Source organism: Pongo pygmaeus, chromosome 2 (genome assembly GCF_028885625.2).
Source record: "Pongo pygmaeus isolate AG05252 chromosome 2, NHGRI_mPonPyg2-v2.0_pri, whole genome shotgun sequence".
Classification (NCBI taxonomy): Eukaryota; Metazoa; Chordata; class Mammalia; order Primates; family Hominidae; genus Pongo; species Pongo pygmaeus.
Genome location: NC_085930.1, coordinates 180,343,437 through 180,362,095, shown reverse-complemented (window position 1 = coordinate 180,362,095; position 18,659 = coordinate 180,343,437). Strand labels below are relative to the sequence as shown.

General features: G+C 37.2%; 1 protein-coding gene across 4 annotated transcripts in view; it reads left to right on the top strand.

The window, feature by feature from the left end:
• TNIK (TRAF2 and NCK interacting kinase) overlaps positions 1 to 18,659 on the top strand; it is a 400,067-nt gene that overhangs the window by 229,626 nt on the left and 151,782 nt on the right. For all 4 annotated transcript variants that reach the window (XM_054479691.2, XM_054479690.2, XM_054479687.2 and 1 more), the window contains exon 3: positions 1,343 to 1,399. In XM_054479691.2, coding sequence (XP_054335666.1) covers positions 1,343 to 1,399 — 57 coding nt within the window. The remainder of the gene's footprint in view (positions 1 to 1,342; positions 1,400 to 18,659) is intronic.

Below are 18,659 nucleotides of genomic sequence, written 5' to 3'. Positions count from 1 at the left end.
ATATAGGAGGTCTCAATTACAAAATTGACCCACTAATGTTTTCTACCACAACTTTTAAAAAATTTGATCCAACTAAACTAGCACATTTTCACCAACTTCAACTACTGAATCTAAATCACACCAGGCCAATCACTTTTTCTACACCACAATTATACATGCCTCCTTATCTGTTGCTAATTCATAAACATTCCACGGCATCTATGGGGTAGGCCCTTACTATTCCAGGTACTGGAAATACATTGATGAGACATGGTCCTTGCCTTTATGAAACATACAGTTCAGTAGGGAAGACAACATTTAAAATTCACCAGAAGACCAGGACCATACATAATTACAGCCAGCATCTGCTGACAGCTAATCTGCATATGTCACTGTCAAGTACTTTGTATACATTATCTCATATCGTTCTCACTACAATTCTATGCATTAGGTATTATTATTATTTCAGTTTTTGAGATGAGGAAACTGAGGCTTGGAAGGTTGAGGGGTTTGCCTAAGGTCATGCAGCTAGGTTTTGAACCCAGCTGATCTTCGAAGCTACATTTTATTGCCTGATAGCAGCAATAAGTAAAATGTATTTTGGAAGCTATATATAAAATTCATGTAAAAGTAGTGAGTATGACCATCTTTGCTGTTGTCTGAGTCACATGTAGACATTGCATTTTCTCAAGGAGCAAACAAAGAGAAAATAATTCTCTTCTGAGAGTGCCCCCTTGGCGCTCCCTACTCGTTTCTGATTTTGCCATGTGCTTGCTGCTTCACTGTGGTTCTAAAGACCAAAAGAGCCCACCATGGGGAAGCAGTTTCTAATGTTCAACACTGTCTCCTTGATCACAAATTTGGATTGATTGCTGTTTTAGTTTAGGCTCCCTTTTAAGATAAAGATAAATGAACAATCTCAGGTGAATTATAGCAGAATCATATCCAGTTAAAACCATCACAGGATATTTTAAGAATGAAAGAAACCAAAGTTTCTTCATCTACAGAGTGTTTTCTAACAGAGAGATATTTGTGTACTCTTCCACACAGGCCTAGCTCCCCTTCCACGTAAATCTTCCTCTCACATGAGCTCTTGTCGAATGCCTTGGAGAGGAGGCAGAACCAAATTGTTCAACCTTGCATTTTTTATTTGACTTGACACCCACTGTGAAAATAAACAAAGTGACTGGGGATGTTTTACAAAATAAACACTAAGTAGACATGGTGTTTCTGTGTGTGTCTGTCTTTCTCCCCTCATTGACATAGTACAGCACTGATCCAAGCAATTTTTCTTTATGGTTGGAATTGAATGCTACTATTCATCATCAGAACTAAATCTTTTGTTATTATTTTTTCTTTACAGGGTCGTCATGTCAAAACGGGCCAGCTTGCAGCCATTAAGGTTATGGATGTCACAGGGGTAAGTGTCTTTATTTTGCCATCTCAATAGCCATGCAGATGTTCCTTGACTTACGATGGGTGCACATCCTGATAGGCCCATCATAAATAGAAAATATCATTAAGTTGAAAATGCTTTTAATACACATAACCTATTGAACATCATAGCTTAGCCTAGCCTGCCTTAAACATGCTCAGAACACTTACGTTAGCCTACAGTTGGGCAAAGTCATTTATCACAAAGCCTATTTTATAATAAAATGTTGAATATCTCATGTAATTTGTTGATTACTATAGCGAAAGTGAAAAACAGAATGGTTGTACAGGTACTTGAAGTATGATCTCTACCAAATGCATGTTGATTTCACACCACTGTTAGCCAAAAAAATCGTAAGTTGAACCATTGTAAATGAGGGACCATCTCTATATTTGTAATAGAGAAGTTAATGATAGAAAAAAATTGTTTTCCAGAAAAATAATCTCCCTAAATATCTAATATCTTTCCCCACTTGTGGCTAACATAAAGAAGGAAGAGTACGCAGTAGCTGACTGAAGAGATCATGTGTACATCACTCTAATTAAATTTGATACCTACACACTGCCTTATGTAGTTAGAGTGAATACTGTGTGCCAATAATTTACATAAACACAACCATAGATATTTGCATATGAATGCAGAACAAGGATGTGAAGGTATTAAATGAATAATACTGAGATTATACAGAAGAAATGAGTCTTAACTGTTTTCCCAAACGTCTGCCTACCACTGGAGCAGACAGGAGCTTGGATGGCTCTAAGATCCTAGTAGGATATTTAACATAAATATTTCCCAAAACAAAATATTACTGATCAAATAATCACAATAAACACAAAATCTTATCATTATAGAGCAACAGTGAAACAAAATTTCTGCCTGGATAATCAAAAGCAATCTAAGAAATAGATTTTATTTTAAATACAATCTAATGTTTTCGATTCTTTTGCTAGGCCTGCTTAAAATATTTTAATGCCTTTTCAAGAGTACACAGCAAAAATCTGACTTGAAAGGATTTACTGGACATCAAAGGCATGTTAATAATTTTCTGTTGTCCTGGGGATTTTTCTAAGATGTCTGTCTGCTGTACATGAAAGCTAAAAGACCAAAGTCTTCCATTCAGCCCAGAAGTTGATTATTCAATATAAATAGACATAGAATGAATGAGTCACATAAAAGCATCAAATAAGAAAAAACAAATAAGAAAAAAAATAAATAGACACACAGTATGTCTGTATGTCAAACTTCAACCCATACCTTTTGGGCTCACTTTGTTACCTTTGATAAGTATATGTTATGTGATAGTTACCTACCATAATACACATTTCACTGATTATTGTTTATACCACACATTCTACTGACTTCTTATTGATCTGAATTCCTCTTTAAGTTATATATATTTTTAACCAGTAAAAGATTTTGTTCCTGTATGTTTGTTACCATTCAGATAAAGTACTAATTCTTTTTATTTGTCTTAAATACATTATTTAAGTTTTACGTATTACAAAAGTTCAAATATTTAGTCCCAATTAGTTTATTAATTCGCCTGGCCTTTACTGAATAATAAACTGTATGTGCATTATATTAATTCGGTTTAAGAAAACTCTAAATAACAGAGGATTAAGCATAATAGAAGTGTCTTGCTCTCTCATGTTAAAGAAGTCTAAAGGTGGACAGCCCAGGGATGTATGTCAGTGATGTGGTAGAGTGAAGGATGTTTTTATCTTTCTGCTCCATCATTCTAATGCATGGCCTCCACAGTTAAGGTTGCTTTATGGTTCAAGATATTTATTGGATTTCCACTGATCACACTTTATGGCAGGCAAAAAAGGGAGAGCAGGGGGAGCAGAAGGGTACAAATGAGCCCCTTCCAGTGAAATATTTTCTACTTCCATATAACATTACTACTTACTTCTGCTTTCATTGCCTGTATCTAGCTGCAAGGGAAGCTAGAAAATGTAGTCTTTTATTCTACTATGTGTCTACTTGAAAATCCAGATTCTATTAGTCAGAAATGAAGGGAGAGTGGATACTGGAATGGTTGATTAACAGGATCTGACACAAAAATTAAAATCAGATACTATCAGTCTCTACATAGAAACCCATTAGAAACGTGTAAACATTTTACAAAGCTCCAACCATAGAACGAATCAGAATTTGTTTTGCAATTCAGCTGAAGTCATACTACTGTATTTCCCTTGGATTGAATAGGATCTCTGCATAATGAGATGAGCTTGGCAGTTTAACAATTAATGGTTGTGGAAGGAGTCCAAGACATTCATGCTGTAGATGAAATTCTATTGTGTGGTTCTGAAGAACTACAGTTGAGAGTTCCACTGATGCCATTAATCTTGGTGCATAAAATGTGTGTTGATGTTCAAAGTATCACTCTGAACAATTTAAAGCCTCACAAGTAGAACTAGAAACTACTCAAGAACCACTATTGCTAGACCACCTTGCTTGGAATTAAAAGTTACACGGTTATTTTTCCCAGAGCATGTATTTTCAGCTTAAGGAATGTCAGTTGGTCTTTCTAAACTGGGTTTCATTAAGCGTCTAAGCCCTACAGAAGATGATTTGAGAGACTGCCTTCTCAGTTCTTCCAAGGAGAGTACAGAGGTAAGGCCATTTTACATGCAAAGGAGTGTCAATCCATTACATAGAGTGGATGCTTTATAGTATTTAGGCTTAATTCTCTTGGGGAACTCCTATTGAGGAGGGCTAGATAGCTTCTGTGATTCAGTCACAACATTGATGATTATTTAACCACTGACTTTTAACGAAGGCAAACATGGATGCACATCAGGAAATGGTTTTCTTATTTTTGTGGTGTCTGATGTGGCATCAAGTGACTTTAGTATCACCCCCTTACACATCACAGTCAACATAAGATTTCCTTTGTGAAACTCATGTGGTGCCTTTAGAAGACAATCTATTCTATTTTGCCATGTTATCTATTGTGTATTACAGAATGCTGTAAAAGGTTCTTACCAATTATTATAATTGTACTCATTATGGCTGCTCTGTTAAAAACTGAAATGAATTCTCAAAGGTCGTCTTTGTTAATTGTATGCTATGACCTACTACAAAGTTACTATAGTTTATTGTTATAAAACTGATAAAGCCAAAGCTTGACATCAATTTTTAAATTATTGTTTTTATTCTATATCACTTTCTTTTTTGTATAAAATAGCCATTGAGAGAACTGGATATAATGCTTGTATCCTTCCATTTTTAGAACTGAAACACTTCCAAATTTGCCAACATTTGCTTCAGAATTTGTGCTTAAACTCAGAGTAGGCCTTGAAGATCTTATAGCTCATGAAATCATTATGGAAATTTCCCCATTTTGTCAGTCTGGGGTTTACCTCTCAGCTGGATTTTTGCACTCTAGATTGACCTACAGCATCTAGGAGGAGCTGGACCCTCCCGGGTAGTGTTTCTCCAAGTGGACCATCAGCATCAGTGGGCAGTCAGCACCCCTGAGGTACTCATGAGAAATGCAAATTCCTGGGCCTGCTGCAGGATTTCTGGGGTAGCCTCAAAATCTGCCTTTTCTATAAACTCCTTGGAGTGCCACACCCATCAAAATGAGAGTACCGCTTTTCTAGGGTCTTGTATTTACTTCTTTCTGGCCACCAAGTGTGAAGGAGCTATGGTTTTTTGTGGTTTTTTTTTTTTTTTTGATAACCCTGTAAATAATCCCCATTTTCATCTGGATAAAAATTCCTAGTGTAAAGTATTCCCTTTAAATGACACCCTGAAGTGCATATAGGACTTAATGAAATACTAATATTGTAAGCTTTTGCCTTTACAATGACTGGTTGTGATTACACTACTCAGGACATTTGGGGTTGTAGTACCAAACCTCCACCCAGATTGAATGAAGCTGAAAAGGGAATTTACTAACTTGCATGAATTAAAACAACAAAAACCTCAGCAGGATGCAGAGAGTCACCTAACATGATCAGGATTTTGTCTCTCTCCATCTGTGGGCTCTGCTTTCATCCCAGCAGCAGCTGCAGGCTCATGTTTTCACTACCTCATTGCCATTGGTCCCAGCAAAGGTGCCAGTCTGAATATCAGTGGTCCAGCTTGGACCATGTCCCCATCCCTGAGCCAATTCCTGACTCTCCAGTCCACGCCTGGGCTGGATGCCTGGGTCTGGAACCTACCGCAGGGACTGAGAGTTGGAGAGAGTTGATTTCTCAAAGAAAAACCTGAGAGTTATTATAGAAAAGGGTGGGAAAGATGCTGGATGGGCAAAAACAGGAGAATTCTATGACTGTAATGTTATATATTATAGTGAGTATGTTCAAAACTGATTTGGTCCTTAAGTAAAGTGTTTCTCTGGTTACATTTTTTATATTCCTATCAAAAAGAATAATAATGGTAGCTAACACTAAGTGAGTGATTACTATGTGCCAGAACTCTTTAAAATACTTTCTATATATTAATTCATTTGATCCTTTCAGCAGCTAACCAAGCAGGTTCCATGATTAGCCCCATTTTAGGATGTGAAAGCCAGGCATTTTAAGTATCTTGCTCAATGTAACATGGCTGCCAAAGGAAGGAGTGAATATTTCAGCCTGAGCAATGTAACCCCATCCTTTAAGTCTATCCTCTTAACCACATTGTTTTCAGTCTTCAATTCATGTAGTGTTCAATTTCATATGATTCTTTTTTCATTGATTTATTCAACAAACATTTACTAAAATCTACTTTATGATAGGCACTGGAAATTTAAAGATGAAAAAAAAATGGTCTTTTGCCTGCTCACAGCAGCACAACCTTGCCCTAAATATTTATAAATAAAGCTTATACACTTTATAACAAGGCTGTAGAATGTGTAAATAATGTTACTTGTAAAGTTTGATGGGACTGTGAGGAGACAGTCCTCACTGAGGAAGCCCAGGAGGACAATCAGGTGAGGACATTCCGGCCAAGAATACAGCCGGTGCCAAGGCATGAGGCTGAGAGGGCATGTTCTGGAAATTGTACATAGCTTAGTTTCGAGGTTAAAAGTGCCAAGAAGGGGTTGATACAAGATGAATCTAGACACATTAGGAGGGGCCAGGCCATGAAGGAATTTAATACTGTGACAAGGAGTTTACAAGGTTTTTAATTTTTAGTTTTCTCAGTAGAACACTTTGATCAAATAGTCTTAGAGAAAAACCCAATATATAAAAGAAATGTAAGCAGGTTTTCTTTTCTTTTCTTTTTTAAACCAAGGGTGGGAGACAGTAAGTCCTGGCTCCTTTCCTCAAACTACTACTAGAGCCAATGCAAGAGCCAGAAGTTGAACAGGAGAGTAAAACCGTAGGATTGCCTACTAGGAGGATCCATGCTAAGCTCTGCTTCACTGAATTCCTATTTCTGTCTTACTGAATTTCTGTAGGTGAAGCTTATGACCAGCCTCCATCTCTTTCTGAAGAGTAAGGAAGTGGTCTTCTCTCAGTAGTAGACTGTTTTGCCCATTATTAAAGGGCTCAGTGAATGCTTGCTGAAATTGCACAAAAAGAAAAGAAAAATCTTTTCATCTTGGGTTATTTGGAAGAGTAAGGGGGACACATTGTTCCAAGTACATTTGGTTCTTTCATCCCAAAGGGAGGCAGTTCAGTGGCATAATTAATAGTATGCACATAATAATATTGTTATAATAATAATGACAATAGGCACAGGCCAAAAACGGGCTAATACCGATTGTTTATCATGTGCCAAGCATCGTACTTAGTACTTAAATGAGTACTTAGTACTCATTTAATCCTTAAACAACGTCCATCAGGAGAATACTGCTGGTATATCTATTTTACAAAGGAATTGACAGCAGAGAGCCCAAGAAACTTGTCCAAGCTTCACGGATAATAAATGGCAAGGTTGGAATTCAAATCGAGCCAGTCAGGGCATACCCACACTCTCCACAGACATCTTATTATAGGATGAGAAATGAAAGAGTATTGCCAGAGCATGGCCTTCAGATTCAGAGAGAGCTAGGCTTATATTATTCCACTCATCTCCTTACTGATTGTGACCTTGGGCAAATCTTAACTTTTCTGAGCCACAGTTTTCTTATTGGTTTATGTTGCAAGCTTGTTTTGGGACTTAAATGGGATATAATATCTTGTACCTGACGCATAATAGGTCCTCAATACATGATTTTAATGGTTAGTGCCAGTAAGGTACATTGAATCACTGAATAAGACAGACAATAGGAATGAAAAGATTTTAGTGTGCATTAAAATCCTGTAGTTGTATATTTTGATGATAGCCTGATCTGTGAACTACGTGCCAACTTGTGTTAGTTAATTGCCGATATGGGTAAATAGTTTGCACTCACCCTATCTTTACCACCTCAGTTACAGACTTGTTAGCCTTACCCTGAATAGTATGTAGCTGAAAAAATGGCTTACTAGAGCAGGATCCAGGAAAGAAAGTGAAGCTAGATTCCAGAGGCTGAAGGCTGAAATCACAAGATTTCATTCATCCATTTACTTAAGAATGAATGAATGCACTGTGCTACGGAGTCATCCAGTGAACAAGACAGACATGGGCACTATCTTCTGGAAACTTATATTTTAGTACAAGACATTTAGCAGTTAATAGCAGTCACAATTCTGATTAACTTCCAAGCAGTATACAGAGTATGAAGAGAGAATTTAAGAAGAAACTGACCTAGCTGGGTGGCCAATAAATGATTTCTGAGAAAGTGACAGCTATGTGAGATCTACAAGACGAGTAGATCTTGGTTAGCCAAGTGAAGGGGTAGGGGAGGTGCACCTCCAGATTTGGGAGCTTGACCTTCAGGTGACGTCAGCAGAGCTTGGGGATTCCCATCTGAGGCTCCTTTGCCACAGAGGCCCTCTGGACAGCTCTTTGGGACTTTTACTTTGGAGCCATTTATGTAGATGTCTTTAGCAGACAGAACAGTCTGATCAAGCACATGGTCAAAACTGTCAACAGAGAAAAGATAAACAAATGGCTTTTTTGTCTTCATAATACCCTCCACCTTTGGGGCTATTTTCAGTGCTTCAATTCTGTATGCTATACAGCATGTAGAACTTGGAAAGCTTCTAGGGTTCTAAAAATGAACAACTGAGCTGCCCACTCCATGCACACTTTAGCATCTGTCCTCTTCTTGCATACAGATTAGACCCCTTTTGGTGGCTTATGTGTGTCTGGGTCTCTGCACATGTTCATGCGTGCTGTGTGTATGGCCTGGATGTTGGGCTTGTCGTATGTGTATGCTCACATGTTAGATACATTGCTTAAGTGCAAAAAATAGGCCTGGGGGCTACTGTCTATACCTCCAAACTAATAAAGGTGAGCAATAGTTTTTAAAAATATTTTTTATATCATAGTAGTGTGTATTCACTGGTCCTTTAATTTGTGTACCTCAAAGCATTTGATCAAAATTATAATGAATTCCCTTAGCCCCTAGTGGAGTGGAGATGCCTGTAGATGAGAAAATTGGCACACAGAAACTGGGGTGCTTGGAATCACTGACTGGGCTGTTCAAAGCATGATTTCCAATCAAGTTCCTCAGTAGTGGAACACAAGGTCTCCTTCTGCAGGTCCATCCTTTCCTTTATGCTGCCAACACTTCCCACCTCATATTCATTCCCCTCTTTTGACTTTACTAGGTCCTCTCTTGTTGAGCTCTGTTGCTCTTCTTTGACTTAACTTCCTCATCAGTATTTTGGATTTCTATTTAATGACTTGGGAAGTTGAGCTTTTATTTTTATGTATTTTTCATTATACTTTAAGTTCTGGGGTACATGTGCAGAATGTGCAGGTTTGTTACGTAGGTATACACGTGCCATGGTGGTTTGCTGCACCCATCAACCCATCATCTACATTAGGTGTTTCTCCTAATGCTCTCCCTCCCCTTGCCTCCCACCCACCAACAGGCCCCATTGTGTGATATTCTCCTGCCTGTGTCCATGCGTTCTCATTGTTCAACTCCCCACTTATGAGTGAGAACATGCAGTGTTTGGTTTTCTGTTCTTGTGTTAGTTTGCTGAGAATGATGGTTTCCAGCTTCACCCATGTCCCGGCAAAGGACACGAACTCATCCTTTTTTATGGCTGTGTAGTATTCCGTGGTGTATATGTGCCACATTTTCTTTATCCAGCCTATCAATCATTGATGGGCATTTGGGTTGGTTCCAGGTCTTTGCTATTGTGAACAGTGCCCCAACAAACATACGTGTGCATGGTGTCTTTACAGTAGAATGATTTATAATCCTTCAGGTATATACCCAGTAATGGGATTGCTGGGTCAAATGGTATTTCTAGTTCTAGATCCTTGAGGAATCACCACACTGTCTTCCACAATGGTCAAACTAATTACACTCCCACCAACAGTGTAAAAGCTTTCCTGTTTCTCCACATCCTCTCCAGCATCTATCGTTTCCTAACTTTTTAATGATTGCCATTCTAACTGGCGTGAGATGGTATCTCATTGCGGTTTTGATTTGCATTTCTCTAATGACCAGTGATGATGAGCATTTATTCATTCTCTGTTGGTGGCATAAATGTCTTCTTTTGAGAAGTGTCTGTTCATATCCTTCACCCACTTTTATTTTTCCTTCATTAAAAGTTCTTTCTCATTTGAAGCCTACTGCCTTTAATAAGCTTTCAAGGCCAGGGACAGGAACTGTGCATTATCCATCTTTGCACCCCATGCAGAGCTTGCTAAGGTCGAACCTGGCACTGGCACTGGCACCTAGTAGGTGCTACATTATGTATTATATATGTGTATTATATGTATATCATTATATATATAAAATGACATATATAATTATATATAATATATATTACTAAATTATACATTATATATAATATATAATTACTAAATTATATATTATATATAATATATAATTACTAATTATATATTATATATAATATATATTATTACTAAATTATTATATAATATATATTACTAAATTATATATTATATATAATATAATATATATAATATAATATATATAATTTAGTAATGGGTTTGCTGCGTTGAGTAAATCATTATTGAATGATTATATGAATATATTATATATTATATATTTATAATTATATATTTTATATATAATATATAAAATATACATTTATATATATATTTTTATTATTATACTTTAAGTTTTAGGGTACATGTGCACAATGTGCAGGTTTGTTACATATGTATACCTGTGCCATGTTGGTGTGCTGCACCCATTAACTCATCATTTAGCATTAGGTATATCTCCTAATGCTATCCCTCCCCACCCCCACCCCACAACAGTCCCCAGAGTGTGATGTTCCCCTTCCTATGTCCATGTATTCTCATTGTTCAGTTCCCACCTATGAGTGAGAACATGCGGTGTTTGGTTTTTTGTCCTTGCGATAGTTTGCTGAGAATGATGGTTTCCAGTTTCATCCATGTCCCTACAAAGGACATGAACTCATCATTCCTTACGGCTGCATAGTATTCCATGGTGTATATGTGCCACATTTTCTTAATCCAGTCTATCATTGTTGGACATTTGGGTTGGTTCCAAGTCTTTGCTATTGTGAATAGTGCTGCAATAAACATACGTGTGCATGTGTCTTTATAGCAGCATGATTTATAATCCTTTGGGTATATACCCAGTAATGGGACGGCTGGATCAAATGGTATTTCTAGTTCTAGATCACTGAGGAATCGCCACACTGTCTTCCACAATGGTTGAACTAGTTTACAGTCCCACCAACAGTGTAAAAGTGTTCCTATTTCCAATATTTAACACAATAATATAGTAATATTTCATATATTATTAATATATAATAATTTAATATATAATATAAATATATTATAAATATTTAATATATATTTACATAAAATATATAAAATATATAAATATATAAATATAAATATATATAAAAATATATCAAATATATATTTATAATATATAAAAATATATATCAAATATATATTTATAATATATAAAAATATATATTTGATATATAATATATAAATGATATGCATATAATACACATATATAATATACAATGCATATATAGTATATACAATGTAAAAATATATGTAGAGTATAATGCATATTTATGTAAAAATAAATATAAAAACAATATTAAGATTAGAAAGCCAATTGAAGGAAAAGCAAATTGAAATTACAGCCACAGAGAACTTGCTATTTTTCCCAATAACCAAAGCCAAAAGGGGGGAACATTATAAATTACACTGTTTATACTATCAGAAAAAAAAACCAAAACTCATTCCAATTTCCGTGGGCTGTTACCTGAATTGTAAATCTAGGATCCTTTAAGATATAAGCCACGCCATTTATGGTAGACTTTAGCCACATGAATGACATTATTGCTAGGTTTGAAACTTGTTTACTTCTGGGTTACTTGACTTTGGGTCTTCTTGTTAATTCATGGTTTTCTTGGGAGTCATGCTTCAGTGCGGGCTTGGGTATGAGAAAGATGTACATCAGCCTTTTGTTATCTACTCCTTTAAGGGACTCCACTTCATTGTAAGAGAAAGCAGGTTAGCCTACTGGCCAAGAAAAGCCCTACACAGTGTCAGTCTTGTGGAATATCCTAGTTCTGACACTTCATGGCTCTCTGACCCTCGACATATTGCTTAACCTTCTCTATTCTACATCTACAAATGTGGATAATGCCACTTCTCTCACAAAGTTACTGTGAGACATAAATATATTAATCATTATTTATAAAGGGTTTCAGAACAATATGTAGAACATGGTATTCAGTGCATATTGTTGTGATTGTTACCAGGTCTTTTGCAGACAATTTTTATTTTTCTCTTTATGACACCAAAAGCCTCCGAAGTAGACCACATGCTACACCCTCTCCAGCCACACGACCTTGGCAAACACTTTCTCTGCCAGGAAAATGTTTCCGTCCCAATCATACTATATCACATTTTCTCTTTTTTTCTTCCCAACTGGGTAACTTTCACCTAGCCTTAAGAACTCAGCTCAAACTCAGGTTTCTTGAGGTTAATTAGATCAGCTACCACATACTTCTCATGGTAGTAATTTTGCATATAATTGTCATTCTTTGATTCATGTCTGTGTCTTCCACTAAACTGTAGTAAGCTTCATTGTAGCAGAACTTGAATCTGTTATGCCTATTGTAGTATGATTATATTACTGGCATTTAGCATTATGACTGGAATATAGTAGGCACTTAGTAAATAATTCTTTTTTCTTCTTTACTTTTTTTTTCCAACTGTTATTTTAGACTCAGGAGGTACATGTGCAGGTTTGATGCTTGGGTATGTTGTGTGATGTTGAGGTTTGTGACAAATGATTCTGTCACCCAGGTACTGACCATAGCACCCAACAGTCGGTTTTAACTCTTATCCACCTTGCTGCCTACTCTAGTAGTCCCCAGTGTCTATCGTTCTCACCTTTATGTCCATCTGTACCCAATGCTTAGCTCCCATTCATAAGTGAGAACATGCAGGATTTGGTTTCCTGTTTTTGAATTAATTTGCTTAGGATAATAGCCTCTAGCTCAACCATGTTACTGAAAAGGACATGATTCCATTCATGTTTATGGCTGCATAGTATTGCATGGTGTATGCATACCACATTTTCTTTACCCAGTCCACCATTGATGGGCACCACGGTTGATTCCATGTCTTTGCTATTGTGAATAGTGCTGCGGTGAACATGTGAGTGCAAGTATTTTTTTGGCAGAATGATTTGTTTTCTTTTGCATATATACCTAGTAATGGGTTTGCTGGGTTGAGTAAATCATTCTTGAATGAATTAATTTAACTGAGAGTTAACATATACAACAAATCCAGGTGCTGCCTGCAGAATGTCCTGGTAAAGTCCTATCAATGCTACAATGAAGAGACAGGGATTTAGACAACTCGTTGTACAACTCTGGGTCTGTTTCCTTAAATCTCTTAGATGTAATAGATTTAGTACATCTAATTATTTATTATAATCTATTGTAATTATTTATTACAATCTAATTTATTACAATCTGTTAGATGTAATAGATTTAAGGAAACAGACCCAAAGCTGCGTAACTTGACCCTGAGATAATTTTAGGTGATTTACATGCTTAATTCTCATTTAATTTTAAATATAAACATATAATAAACTGTGATTTAAAAAGCAGACCTCAAACTGTATGTTATACACCAACTTTGAACACACTGGAAAATGCCAGCCTCTTAATTTGTCCTGCTAGGTTACCCTATTCATGTGCAGAATGGCATTGATTGTGGAGATCCTACTAAAATTTCAAGGCATGCTCTTAACTATTTCAACTATTTATCTTACGAACTGCAGATTTTTCTCCATCCTATAGAACTGAAAGAAAAATGAAAATTAATAAGATATTGGAGCTGATGTGTAACTTTAAATTTCTTTCTAATTTTGTATTCACTAGAACAACTTCTTGTCATTGACTAATTGTATAAGTAGATATTGCATAAACAAATGTTTACTGATTTTAAAAATTTAGTTTTTGTCAGCTATATATTTGCATCCTGAAAAAAACTTCTATTGCAGGAAGGGATTTCACTATTACAAATTATTTTGGAAGCTTTTTTAAAACCACATTCTAGATCATAGTGACAATCCCTTCAAATTCTCGTAGCCTGTGATCCTTTAATGATAAAGTGCCTCCTACTTTTTGCCACATGCAGTTAATGCTGAAGGTGAGAATGACAGATAACACAAACACCTGCTTAATGGCAACAGCTGCTGTGAAAGCACTGCAGATGAGCGGGAGCAGAGATGGTTCTAGCCAGTGTCCACACATCTATGGGATAGTGGCATTTATGAATCTATACACCTTATACTTCTCTCTAGACTTTATCCTGACTAGTCTCTTAGACTTGCTGTAGGAATTGCATAGTTTCATTCCTCTGCCACGGATTGAGAGTTAAATGTTGGGCAGACTTTATTACAGAGCATATAATGAATATTAAATGTTTTATTCCATTTTTAAATCCTAGCATATCATAGGTACTTAAAGTGTGTTCCCCTGTGTAATAAATATGCAACTTAAAATCCCTTCTTTATTCCTTGAAATCAGTCATAAGCAAATATTATTGTATGCTAACAAGCTCTTTTAATTGGAAGACCAAAGTCAGGGTTCTCTTCTGCCCTGGCTTAAGATGCTCTTAAACTCTTCCGATTAACGACTTTGGTTTTGGTCACCATGGATAATTGCCCTTCATCTGACTAGTAGTTTTCTGTAAAGAATTAAGAATACTGGCTTTGGAGTCAGACAAATCTGGTCTTGAATCTGAGGTTTAATGTTAAGTTACTTGGGAAAGTTACTTAACTTCTCTGAGACTCATTTTACTCATTTGTAAAATAGGATCCAGCTTCATAGCTGTTCTGAGTGCTCAGTAAGATAGTTTATACATACCTCCTGGTACACAGTAAACATTACATGAGGTTTTGGCTTTGGCTATATTTTATGACCACATGGTGACAATCATGTTGCCATCAGAGGTGGTTGGTGGCTTAAAAGCATTAACTGGAATTATCTATTTCCTTGCATTTGAAAACTGCCTATCTTCCCATGATTTCTCATCTTCTAGAAGGTCAATCCCGGTTTCTCACATGGGGGCTGAAGGGTTGGTTCTCTGGCAAGCAGTAGGAGAGGGCCAGTCTCAAGGCACAACTGCTTTTCGGGCCTCTGCTTCATCCGATTTGCTAATGTCCCCTTGACCAAAGCAAGTCATGTAGCTAAGCCCAGGTTCAAGGAGAAGAGAAATGGACTCCACCTCTTGGTGCGGGTAGGACACATATCATGGCCATTTTCTTTTTCAGTCTACCACAAACACTAAGCAATAAGTAGATCCTGTGATCTTGAGAAATAGTATTATCTTCTTTATATTAATACTAAAGCTACATTTAAATAAGCACTTAATCATTTCTAAGCCCTGAGAAGTAGCTTATATCGGTATTCTTATTCCTATTTATAGCTGAGAATGACTGACATTTGGAGAGTTTAAATGCCATGGCTGAGGTTAACATAATGAATATGACTGGATTTGGAAGTCATCTGATTTAAGTAATGCTTCTTCCTAGAGTACCGGACTTGGCTTATTGAAGTTACTCTTTTAAATGTGTGATAATTCGGTACCACTACTTTATTTTTCATTATTGCCCAGTGGTCATTAGTTTATCAGAGGGCTTGATCCTTGTGCTTAATACTTAAGATTTAGAAATAGTACATTTACAAAATAATTTACAAATAGAGGCTATTCAAATTCTCGTAGCCTGTGATCCTTTATGATAAATTGTCTCCTTTTCGCCACATTCAGTGGCAATTCTGCCACTGTGGGTGGCAATTCTGATAGGTGCTACAAAGGAAAAGATACGTGATGATTCATGGAGCTATAACTTTTTAACTTATAACTTTTTAGTTTAATTCTAGCCTCCCTTGCTCTCTTTGCGTTTTTGGAAAGCATTGTAACTCATCTCCCTTGATGGGCCGTATTGTGAGAGGCTGAACAATTTGTGACATGGTTAAATGAGTTCTTGTCTCATCTAGTGAGGGTCTTCCTTCCTATTTCACTGAATAACTTACTGCCATCTGTGCCCTAGACTAAAAATCTGGATAAACAGTAGCCCCAAAGGCCTGCTAAATTGCATGCTGACTTAAAAAGTTGCGTAAGATCAAGGATTTATATTTTAGAACTACCTAACCATGACTTACAGTGGTTCCATAATTGTGTTTGGAAACAGTGCAATTCAAACCTAAAATTCAAGTGATTTACATTTTGGCCTTCCTGCCCTTTTATTTATTTATTTTTTTGGTTATGTAGATTAGTAATAACATTTACTTTGTAGTACACTTTATAACGTACATCCGTTATCTAAGTACCACAAAATGCTGAGACTTATAATATCTTTATCTCATTATAAATGAGAAAACTCAGGGTCCAAAAAGATAGGCAGCTTTCTTGGGATCCTGCAGCCAGAAAGGAATGGTACCCAAACTCAACATGCACCCCATCTGCCCACCCTCATTTTTCTGATCCCAGACTCAATGCATATGCTGTCCTTATTGTCATATTGCCTCAGTTTACCTTTGCAAAATGATGGAGAATGTACTGACTTTGTTCTGACCTCCAGTACTATTTATTTTGGATTTAATTACATAGTGCCTTCTGTTGTTATTTAACTGTTTTATAAGCTCTTATTTTCTTAATGACATGGTGAGCTTTTTATAGGCAGTCCCCCCTCGCCTGTCTTTCCCACATCACCCACTATCCTGCTAAGAATCCAGGAGGCAAGTGGTAAATACTTGTAGAAGCAGCCTGATTTCTCACTAAGAATGACTGATGCTAAGATTGACAGGCTGCAGTTGGAAAGTGATCCATGTCTTTTATTACCTCACGTAGTTGCCTTTTTAATGGAAGCAGCTGTCGATGCTGTGCTGCCCACAGAAACCCTCAGGTCGTTTTTCTCCCTTTCTATTTAGGCTTCCCCAAAGTACATCCGCTCACATCCTACATTCATCCACAATTATTTGGCCCCATACAGCAAGTTTAAAAATAGCCAATGTGCACCATAGTAAGACATTGGAGGTGCACTGTAGGGACCCTTCAACAAGTTGAAGGCTGGCGAAGGTCATTCTCTCCAAGACCTGCAGTGAAGGCGTGGGGAGTTTCTGATAGCTGCTGAGAAAAATAGGTGGTCAGCAGTGTGCCTTCCCCTGTCTCACCCCTTGACTCCCTTCCCCACTGTTCTGGCCACATGCTTCTCCTTAGCTCAGCATCCCAAGCATATATTCTATTTTGAGATTACCTAGTCTTCAGCTTAGTTAAGCCATGTGATATGTAACATGCTTTACTTCTCCTAGGTTTGCAAATCCCCTTTGTTTTTTCCTAAAGCTTATTTTAGTAAATAAGCATGGTCAGCAAATGTCAGCACTTCACTACTCTCCTCACTCTATTCTTACCTGTTCCTTCTAACATCACTAATGCTGCTCTGGGCAGCATTTGTTCTTTTAGTTGCATTTATTCACAGGCACTGCTTGGTGCTAGGGATGTTGTAGAGAACAAAACAGGCAGGATTCCTGAGTTTACGATTCTTACAGACTGATAAGGAGAAGAGACCTTAATCAAATGATAAATGTGGGTGGCAATTCTGATAGGTGCTACAAAGGAAAAGATACATGATGATTCACGGGGCTAGAACCAAATTGGGCAGATCAGGGAGCTTTGCTGGGGAAGGAACTGTAGAACTGAGATCTGAAGAACTGGAGAGGAGAGCTTACAATATATGGAGAAGAGAGTCGAATAATGGGACATACCTCCATACCAATGTCAACAAATACAGCAGGTATGTGAAGGAGTGTAGGGGCTATGATCAGATGCAGTGGGGGGCCTTGACATTGCCTGAGAGAATTAAGGAAGAGATCCCTGGTGAATGTCGATTAAACTCAATCAGGAATGGTGAGTAGAGCTTATGTGAAGAAGAGGTGGGGGAAAGAAGACAGCACACGAGAGACTGCAGGAAGTCCCAGTAATGCAGAGACACTGGAAGGAGGCAGTGCAGCTGGAGTGGAGGAGGGTCCAGACAGGGGACACCATGAGTAGTTTTTCAGGTCATGGTAATGTCACATCTTACACTCCAGGACAGTCATAGCTTACTGCTGCATCTAAAAAATTATCCTGAGGTAGAAACTTTCTCCCCCAACCTCAACAATAAAACACTTCTGCAGTCCAACCAATGTGTATACACATCAAGAAAATAAAATTATGGGAGGTCACACCGTCTCCACCAGCACTGCCAGGACCTCTGAAAAGGGTCCAGGTTGGTGGACTCCAAATCAAAATTCACAGTGAATGAAACCTGAATATTAAGAAACTAACTGTGTAAGAGAGTTGTCTCTTTTTACATCCTCAGCACCACCACATTTCCCCCTTTCTTTCTAAGGTGAGTTTCCTGAAGGTGAGGTGGGTACTCCTGCTTTGTGAACTTCCTTACATCTAGAGAACTTACCTTTGCTCCTTTTCCCATCTGACTTTCATCATCTTCAGTCAGGTACTTCAATGAAAGGAGCCTTCAAAGAAAATGAACCTAACAAAATTTAAATCTGAGAGCCCATGGTTTTAATATCTTTCACTTTCCTCAATCTTTCTTATACCAGATAGAATCAGTAATAGCTACTTGATGGATGTAGTTCCCAGAGGCCTACAGTGAATTTTCTCTCAATAGTCTTTCTAGCTTGATCTCTTCTAGGTGAAGAGATGAGGGATT